We start from the raw sequence: 9,682 nt of genomic DNA on the forward strand, positions 1-9,682 counted from the left end.
CAGGCCGGCGTTAGCACCGCCGACAAGGGCGGAGTGGGCCGTGGAGCCGGAGCCAGGCTCCTCCTCACTCGCTCTCCCCTGTCCCCAGTACGTGGTGGTACGGCCTGCCCAGACGGAGGTGCTGAAGGGCATATTCTTCCCCTACTGCCGCGGCTGCGGGCGGGAGGAGCTGCTGCAGGCCGTGGGCATCGTGGGCGCAATCATCATGCCACACAACATCTACCTCCACTCCTCTCTGGTCAAGGTGAGGGCTCAGCTGCCTTCCCCCTTCATCCTGGGGGGCACTTCTGTAACCCACCGGGGGCCCGGTGTGCGCATGACAGAGTCAAAAACAACAAGGAGTCCGGTGGCACCTTACAGACTAACAGATTTATTTGGGCATAAGCTTTCGTGGGTAAAACACCCACTTCTGCAGATGCACGGAATGGAAGTTACAGATGCAGGCATCCGGAGTCGGCCATCAGCGCATTAGGAGGCCATGGGTGCAATACCTTGACCTGCCAGCGGGGGCGCTGTTGCACTCCCAGCCCCTGCTCCAGTTGGGGTGGGCGTGGTACCGACCGGAGCGCGAAGCCAGGGGGTGGAAACTCTGCATGTGGGAGCGGGGCTGGGACCGAGGGCAGCACCCTGGGAACAGGAGACAGATGCTTGGCTCCTCCGCCCAGCTGGGTGGGGCATCAAGCCCCAGGCTGTACCCCACCCCTGCCCCGTGATAGCCCCATGAGCCTTCTGAGCACGGCATCCCCGCCACTGGCTCAGGGCTCCCCGGAGAGCCAGCACCCCTGTCCCAGGCTGCTGAGCCCGGCTGCCCCCTGCCCTGGCCTAGCCAGCTGCGTGACGCTGCCCCCTGCTGTGTGCCCCGCCCAGACCCGCGAAGTGACGCGCTCCCAGAGGCAGGAGGTGAGCGAAGCCAACAAGTACTTCCTGATCGAGTCCTGCATCGCCCTCTTCGTCTCCTTCCTCATCAACCTCTTCGTCATGGCCGTCTTCGGACAGGCCTTCTACCACCGCACCAACCAGGACGTGGTGAGTCCCCGCCACCGGGGGGCAGGGGCGGGCCAGGACGTGCTGAGTCCCCACCACTGGGGGGCAGGGGCGGGCCTTCTCCCCCACACCCGGCCCCACGTCCCAGCACCCTCTCTGATGAGCCGTCGGCGTGCCTGCCCTTCCCAGCAGCTCCAGCGGGGGGCAGCACCTGAGCCATACACACCTCCCAACCCCGGCACCAGTGGGGGTGCGAGAGGCTGTGTGATCATCTTCAACTGAGTTTAAATCTTACTGCCCCACCAGAGCCCCTAGCAACGGCCAGCCCCAGCCCCCCTGGGGACTAGAACTCTCGACCTTCCGCGCTAAAACGCCAGGCCTGTACCCCAGGGGGCAATGGGGCATCTCCCCCCACCTCCCACCACTAGGGGGAACTGATACACAGCTGACTCATGGGGGGCACCAGAGGGCAGCAGGGAGCACACCCACCCAGCAGCAATTGGGGCCACCGGCCCCTGGGATCTGATGGGCTCTTGCAGGCGGGGCTGGTCCCCCGTCACACGCTCAGCCCCGGGCAGCATTAAGGGCCGGGAGGCAAGGTCAGCTGATTGCTCAGCCCGCTGTAGGGCCAGCCTGCTCCTGCCCCCACCCCCGCGAGGTCATTTGCCAGTGCCCTCCTGCCCCCTGCCAGTGCCCTCCTGCCCCCGCCCCTGCGAGGTCATTTGCCAGGCAGGCTCCTGACCGGTGGCCCCGCACCCCTGTGTTTCAGTACAATGTTTGCGCCAACAGCAGCGTCAGCCAGTACGCCCCCATCTTCCCCAGGAACAACGAGACGGTCTCCGTGGACATCTACCAAGGGGTGAGTCGGGGGCACAGACACCCACCTGCCTCGGGAGCGGGGGCTGGGACGCGTGGGGCTCAGTGGCACAGGAAAAGCCTTAGCCCCATGGGAGAGGGGGAGGGTTTGCCCCTCCTGGTCTCCCAGGATAGGCTCTTTTTCTGTCAGTGCCCCCTGCACCGGCCTCAGCCTTCAGGTGCCCATAATCCTCGTTGCTGGAGCCATCAGGGTCCCTTCTATTTCCCCCACCCCTCGTACCCCACCCTGCCCATCACTGAGAGCTGGACCGAGGGGTTACTGCTGAGCAGCCTCCCACTGCCCCGACCTGCCAGCCTGTCGTGGGAGAGGCCGGGAGCAGATCCTGGCCCCACCCCACAAGGGAGGGCTTGGGGTCCCGCTTTGGGCCCTGCTAACACAGGCTCTGCTCTGTCCCCCTTCAGGGCGTCATTCTGGGCTGTTACTTCGGCTCTGTTGCTCTCTACATCTGGGCCATCGGGATTCTGGCAGCAGGGCAGAGTTCCACCATGACCGGGACCTACGCAGGGCAGTTTGTCATGGAGGTGAGAGACGGGGGCTGGGCTGGGTTGATACCGGCCGGGGGGGCGGAACCAGCGCTTCCCCAGAGGCCCATTGGCTTCTGCACAACTTACGCTTCGGTTTGTGTAATGCTGTTTCCAGCCCTTATTCCTGCAAAGAGAAACTTCCAGCTGTGACCCTGCTGCCTGCCTGAGTCTGCAGAGAGGCTGCTTCCAACCATAGGAGGGATAGCTCAGTGGTTTGAGCATTGGCCTGCTAAACCCAGGGGTGTGAGTTCAGTCCTTGAGGGGGCCACTTAGGGAACTGGGGCAAAATCAGTACTTGGTCCTGCTAGTGAAGACAGGGGGCTGGACTTGATAACCTGCAAGGTCTCTTCCAGCTCTAGGAGATAGGTATATCTCTGCCTCTCTCCCCCTAACCTAGGCATTTATACCACACTCCTCGGCTTGCTACCTGGTATGGCCCTGTAGGGGAAAAACCATAGGGGGGTTATTGGGAGTTTTCTCCTCAGCCCCTTCCCCAGGACAAGCAGATGTAAGTGTCTGTAGGCTGGCAGGAATGCTAAGGCGCAAAGGCAGGATGAAAGGAGGACCCTGATTGCTTGCAATTACCAGGAGTTTTCTGCAAATTCCAGTCTGCAGAACTCAGGTCGCCTCCCCAAAACGCCCACTGATTGAGCCTTCACTTCGAGACATCAACCCGTCACCTCCTCTCTTCAAACCTGTCGGGCTGAGTTGTTGCGCGCTGCTGCAGCGCTCCACCCCAGAGGCAGCTGCATTTCAGCAGCCACTCAAGCAATCTCTGGGTCTGGAGCTTGTCGCCAAGCTGCAATCTTTGCACCAGGGGAGATTAATTTAGCCGAGACCGTGTTATTTATTGACTAACGTACTGCCCAGCTCTCCAGTGTGGTGGTGACATCTAGGGCTGGCTGGGGGCACTGCACAGCCCTAACCCAAGCAAAGGTTTGCACGTCCAGCCCCGCACGCAGCTATTTCTCCCTGTCCTGGCAGCTCCGAGAACCAGCCTTCCTGGCTCTGTAGACCACGTCGGCTGGCACATCCGCTGCACTGGGCCAGTGGGGGTTGGTGTCGGGGCATCAGGGACCTGGCCCCGCGCTTTCCCCAGTAATGGAAACATTAAACAGCCAAGTTCGGTTTGTTTTTCCTAAAACTTGTGAATGACTCGGACGCTCTGAGGAAGGAGGAGACGAAGCGTTAGAGCCAGGGAGAGCGCAGAGAGGACGGAACCATGTGAATAACGGCCCCTCACGTATAGCTCAGCCTGTGCCCTTCAATCCCGCAGCCCCTCCCCGCTAGTCCAGCCCTGGGCTCCCCCAGCCCCTAACTCTGCCAGTGCCTCATAATCCCAATCCACAGCCCCGTGGGCTCCCCCCGCCCCCAACTCTGCCAGTGCCTCATAATCCCAATACACAGCCCCCTGGGCTCCCCCCCCCAACTCTGCCAGTGCCTCATAATCCCAATCCACAGCCCCCTGGGCTCCCCCAGCCCCTAACTCTGCCAGTGCCTCATAATCCCAATCCACAGCCCCGTGGGCTCCCTCCGCCCCCAACTCTGCCAGTGCCTCATAATCCCAATCCACAGCCCCCTGGGCTCTGCCAGCCCCTAACTCTGCCAGTGCCTCATAATCCCAATCCACAGCCCCCTGGGCTCCCCCCGCCCCCAACTCTGCCAGTGCCTCATAATCCCAATCCACAGCCCCCTGGGCTCCCCCCCCAACTCTGCCAGTGCCTCATAATCCCAATCCACAGCCCCCTGGGCTCCCTCCGCCCCTAACTCTGCCAGTGCCTCATAATCCCAATCCACAGCCCCCTGGGCTCCCTCCGCCCCTAACTCTGCCAGTGCCTCATAATCCCAATCCACAGCCCCCTGGGCTCCCCCAGCCCCTAACTCTGCCAGTGCCCCATAATCCCAATCCACAGCCCTCTGGGCTCCCCCCGCCCCTAACTCTGCCAGTGCCTCATAATCCCAATCCACAGCCCCCTGGGCTCCCTCCGCCCCTAACTCTGCCAGTGCCTCATAATCCCAATCCACAGCCCCCTGGGCTCCCCCCGCCCCCAACTCTGCCAGTGCCTCATAATCCCAATCCACAGCCCCCTGGGCTCCCCCCACCCCTAACTCTGCCAGTGCCTCATAATCCCAATCCACAGCCCCCTGGGCTCCCCCCGCCCCCAACTCTGCCAGTGCCTCATAATCCCAACCTGCAGCTCCTTCTGCATTTCCTAATGTTTCCTCCCCGCCTTGCAGGGCCAGGCCTTGCTGTCCCCGAGCAAGACCCTTGCTCACGTTGACCGTGCCATCCCCAGGCAATGAGGGGATACTTTGAAACAAGAGTCCTCTCATGTGTTCGCTAACCCAGTGTGGACATGGCCGGCGAGCGGGCACTTTAACCCACATTCCCTGGGCGGGGTGACCCCTGGGGTGGGCGGGGAGCCCAGCTTTGCTCCTTGTGGCAGCGCTGTCCCTCCCCACCATGGGGCAGGATCCTTTGGGAAAGGAAGGTCTTTATTTTGTGCTGAGCTCCTGGGGCTGGGGGGGTCAAAAGGGGAGTGTCTACTCAGCACAGGATGTTCCAGGCTGGACGGCCCGATCCTGCAGGGCAGGGCATGTCCTCCGCTCCCATTGCAGACTCTCAGGAATTAATCGTGCCTGAGGGGGGCTGTATTGCTGGTGGGTTCTGAGCACTGGAGTGTGCTGGGAGGGTGAACTGAGGGTGGTGGGGGCGATCGGGTAGCGGGGGGTTGAACCGAGGCAGTGGTGGTGATGGGGGCTGTGGGGCTGACAGGGGGGGCTGAATTGAGGGGCGAGAACTGATGGGGGACAGGATTAATGGCTGGGCAGGAGACAGACAGAGGTGGGAGTCAGAGCTCCTGCAGCCGGAGCCAAAAATCGCTGTCTCCAGCGCAGGCAGGAGATTGTCCCACGCCCTGGGGAGGGGCTGGGGGAGTCCAAACATCAAGACCCTGCCCAGAAAAATGCCGTAGAATTGCTTTGAAAACTCTCGTGAGTTTTGGGGCCAGTCTCCTGGTTTTCGATCTCTGGACGTTGCCAGTCCAGCCATTGCAAGGGGCAGATCCAGCTCCAGGGGCCTCTCCCCGCCAGTGACCCTGCAGCATCAGGCCCCCAGCATCATTCAGAGATTCATGGATTCTAGGACTGGAAGGGACCTTGTGAAGTTGAGTCCAGTCCCCTGCACTCATGACAGGACCAAATACTGTCTAGACCATCCTGGATAGACATTTATCTAAGCTACTCTTAGATATCTCCAGAGATGGTGATTCCACAAGCTCCCTAGGCAATTTATTCCAGTGTTTAACTACCCTGACAGTTAGGAAGTTTTTCCTAATGTCCAACCTAAATCTCCCTTGCTGCAGTTTAAGCCCATTGCTTCTTGTTCTATCATTGGAGGCTAAGGTGAACAAGTTTTCTCCCTCCTCCTGATGACACCCTTTTAGATACCTGAAAACTGCTATCATGTCCCCTCTCAGTCTTCTCTTTTCCAAAGAGACGTCATTCTCACTCATTGACAGGGCATCCCCCCTTTGCCCCTCCCCAGGGGTTCCTGCAGCTCCGCTGGTCCCGCTTTGCCCGCGTACTCTTCACCCGCTCCTTCGCCATCCTCCCCACCGTCTTCATCGCCGCCTTCAAGGACGTCAGCCACCTGACGGGGATGAACGACCTTCTCAACGTGCTGCAGAGCATCCTGGTGAGAATCGGGCCTGGACCTTGGGCACAGCTGACTCGGGGCAAGGGAGGGGGGCCTGGATGTGGTAGTGGGGGTTGGGGCAGATACCTGGGAGCAGGGTCCCCTCCCCTCTCACTCTGCCCCTCTGCCTTGCAGCTCCCCTTCGCCGTCCTCCCAGTTCTCACTTTCACCAGCATGCGGCCGCTCATGCAGGAGTTCACCAACGGCGTGTGAGTATCGGCCCGGGCCTGGGGATCCCACCTCTCCGCCGGGCCGACGACTGGGGGCGCAGGCAGCCTCCCCAGGGCACCCGGCGTCCAGATCCCCCCAAACGCTGAAATTAACAAGCAGCAGAACCCCAGAACATTGGAGGCGTTTGGGGTTTGTCAGGACCTGGGGGCAGGGCATCCTTCAGCCAATCGCGTGGCTGGGTTGGGGGAGAGGGTCGCAGGTGGGCAGGCCGTGCTTGCCATGCGCTCGCCGGGCCCCCTTGGGCCTGGGCCCACAAGAGCCGGGCTGGCAGCACAGGGCACGGGAGCTATGCCCTGGCGCATGGCCCTCGTGCACGGCCTTGCACAGGCAGGCTCAGCCGTGCGTCAAACCCTCCTGCACTGGTGCACCCCCCTGCACGGGCCAGGAGGCCGGGCGGAGTGGGGCCAACCCATGCAGAGTCAGAGACGCTGGACCCCCACCCAGGCAGCAGGCGGGAGGGGGCCAGGCCGGGCTCACGGGTGCTCTGGTCTCCGCAGTGTCGGGAAGGTGCTGATGATCCTCATCACCGGGCTGATCTGTGCCATTAACCTCTACTTCGTGGTGATCTACATCCCTACGCTGGGCAGCATTGCCTACTACATCCCCCTGGGCTTCGTGCTGGCCGGCTACGTGGCCTTCACCGCCTACCTGGTAGGGCAGCAGGGGGCGCAGCCTGTGCTCCAGGGCGGGGGGATCGGCCCTGGGCTGGGAGGGAGAACTTAGGGGCAGGGGATTGGGAGCACTTTTTGGGGGGGCTCAGGTCCGGGGAGTTATCTGCCAAGCCGTGCACCTCATGTCCCCCCCAGCGACCGCCCAGCGCCTGACTCCAAAGGGGACCCCCCTACTGGTCAGATTGGGAACAATGGGGGGACCCCTCACAGCGCAGCCCCAGTGATCAGAGCCAGATTGGGCAGCCCCTGCTCGCACCCACTGGCTTTTCAGGGGCACCTGCTGCCTGCACAGCTGGGACAGGGGCTGGGCAGAGATGGGCAGACCATAGCCCGGGCCGAATCAGAACCACCTGCCACGTTATCCAGCCCCAGGCCCCAGTCGGTGGTGGGCTTGGTACCAGGCTCTGGAGCGTGGCTCAGGTCAGGGGCTCTGATCTCACTGCGCAGGCTGGACTCTGGGGTAGAGAGCGAGTGAGGGTCACTAGGTCATCTCCCCCCGCTGCTCCAACACCCCAGGCTGCTCCGTCCCCCCCAACTCAGCTCTCTGTCCCAATCAGCAGCTCAGCTGGTTTCCCTCTCGCCTCCTGTAGATCTGGACCTGCTGCATTGCACACGGAGCCAACTTCCTGGCTTGCGGACGCCACAGCCAGTTCTCCTATGGGCTCCCCTCCACCGACCCGCCAGGCTGGGCAGGGCCCCGATGACACCTCGTGCCCTGCCCGCTGGCCACTCGCGCCATAGGCCTAGGCTGCCTCTGGGTCTGTCACCATCCCAGGAGGGAACGAAGCCATTGCCACGCAGTCACCGGCAGGGCCGGGGTTCAGGACTGGGCTCCCCACTCCCCCCACGGACTGACAGACATGCAGCATCCCAGGGCATCTCCCCTTCTCAGCAAGCTCAGGGCGTGGGGGGATGATACTGACCAATCAGCACCTTCGTGGGCACCTGTGATCACACACACCCCCGCCACCCCAGCTCTGCCAGTGCCCCTCAGTCCTGACCCACAGCCCCCTGCTAGCCTAGTCCTGGTCCCCCCCGAGTGCTGCTGGTGCCCCTCAATCCCGACCTGCAGCTCTTGTTTAAGGTGCAGACAGGGCCGGCGCTTCCATTTAGGCGACCAAGGTGGTCGCCTAGGGCACCAGGATTTGGGGGGGTGGCATTTTGCGGCCCTCGGCGGCAATTTGGCAGCGGGGGGTCCTTCTGCGCTCCGGGTATTTGGCGGCGGGTCCTTCACTCGCTCCGGGACCCGCCGCTGAAGTGCCCCGAAGACCGGGAGCGCGGAAGGACCCCCATGCCACCGAATTGCCGCCGACCGGGAGCGCGGAAGGACCCCTGCCAAAAACCCTGACACCACTCCTGGGTCCAGATCCTACATGTAAAATAATGACCCTAAGTTCACACTGATTGTGGAGGTAACTCGGATCCCACTGTGAGGAGCCCTTGCTGGCTGGGGTCGGGGGAATGGGCTGGAGCTGTGACTGGAGTAAAAGCTGCAGCATCCCGGAAGGAGACTCACAGAGAAGGAGTTAGTTACAGACCCTGCTGGCCAGGCACCTCCCCAGGAAAGTGCCGCTCTGTGAATAAACTCGATTTCAAGGTTCCCTACAGGAGGGTCTGGTCATTGGCTGGTGCCCCGGAAGGAGCAGAAATGAGCCACCCTTGGAGCCGAGCCAGCCCCACCAGCCAGCCTGGGCCTCGGGCTGAGCCTCCCTGCAAGAGTCCATTGTCACCCTTCAGTGGCGGCCAAAGGTCATTGCCCAGAATAGGAACATTTTCCGTGTGCCCATCACCTCCTATCCCAAAGCACGTCCCAGGGCATCCTGGGATGCAGCCACCTCTGGGGTGGAGGACAACAGGCATAGTGCGGCAATGCTAATCAACAGCAGAGGGGTCTTTGGCAAATGTCCTGGGTTGACTGGTCAGGCAGAACAGACAAGGGCGTCAGGGTCTCACCCCTGACAGGTCCCCTCCCTGGAGAGTGCCTGGAGCTCAGCGTATCTGCTTGCAACAGAGGAAGGCTGGGTCGGGGCTGCAGGGCTGTGAATCCAGGAATTTCATCCCTGCTGTTTGGAGCATGGGGCCACTCACTCCCGCGCTGGCCTCCCGGGCCCAAAGGGACCCAGCCCTCTTCTTGCTGAGCTGTTGCGGCACAGTCACCGGTTACACTGTTTTGTTTAGATTGCGTTTGTTTCTGGTTTTGCTGTTTTGTGCTGCATGAAGGGGCCCTGAAAGAGTTAAAAAAGAGAGCAGCGTGAGGGAATCCACTCGGTTTCCCCTTAGAAATACCAGAAGCATCACATCTGGGTTTGGAGGATGGCTCGGAGCGGCGTAGTGTGGAATCTTTACCACAGTCCACCTTTGTCCCGTGTGTGTGTCAGGCACTGGAGTTAACCAGGGTTCACGGTAGCGAACAGCCCCCACCTATTTGAAATAGTCTGGCTAAAAAATCCCCTTTCAATGGCTCCAGTCTCTGGCTCTTGTGATGTCACAAAGTCACCCATTCCCTGATCAGCCACAGGACAGGCAACACGTTGGCATCTCCTGTTAAAAGCCGTTGGCCGGCATTTAGCTGGCTCCAGTCCCAAACCTGCCAGCCCTTCTTCAGAGACCCAAACAAGGGCCCAAACCCCACCTACTTTCAGCCCCCGTCTCTTCAGATCGCTGAGTTTGTGGGGCTCTGTAACGCAGACGTAGCCTG

At 61.5% G+C, this 9,682-nt stretch overlaps 1 protein-coding gene across 4 annotated transcripts in view; it reads left to right on the forward strand.

Annotated features, from left to right (window-relative positions):
* The window catches only part of SLC11A1 (solute carrier family 11 member 1), a 32,158-nt gene extending 23,577 nt beyond the window's left edge, over positions 1-8,581 (forward strand). Inside the window, exons 8-15 of one of the 4 annotated variants that reach the window (XM_050917076.1) lie at positions 89-244; positions 868-1,026; positions 1,754-1,843; positions 2,263-2,382; positions 5,933-6,082; positions 6,218-6,291; positions 6,811-6,964; positions 7,575-8,581. In XM_050917076.1, the coding sequence (XP_050773033.1) occupies positions 89-244; positions 868-1,026; positions 1,754-1,843; positions 2,263-2,382; positions 5,933-6,082; positions 6,218-6,291; positions 6,811-6,964; positions 7,575-7,688 (1,017 nt within the window). In that variant the 3' untranslated portion in view covers positions 7,689-8,581. Of the gene's footprint in view, positions 1-88; positions 245-867; positions 1,027-1,753; positions 1,844-2,262; positions 2,383-5,932; positions 6,083-6,217; positions 6,292-6,810; positions 6,965-7,574 lie in introns of those variants that run through there. The other 3 variants (XM_050917077.1, XM_050917078.1, XM_050917079.1) reach the window with 3 other exon arrangements.
* The last annotated feature ends 1,101 nt before the right edge of the window (positions 8,582-9,682 follow it).

The sequence above is a fragment of the Gopherus flavomarginatus genome, chromosome 10 (genome assembly GCF_025201925.1).
Source record: "Gopherus flavomarginatus isolate rGopFla2 chromosome 10, rGopFla2.mat.asm, whole genome shotgun sequence".
Classification (NCBI taxonomy): Eukaryota; Metazoa; Chordata; order Testudines; family Testudinidae; genus Gopherus; species Gopherus flavomarginatus.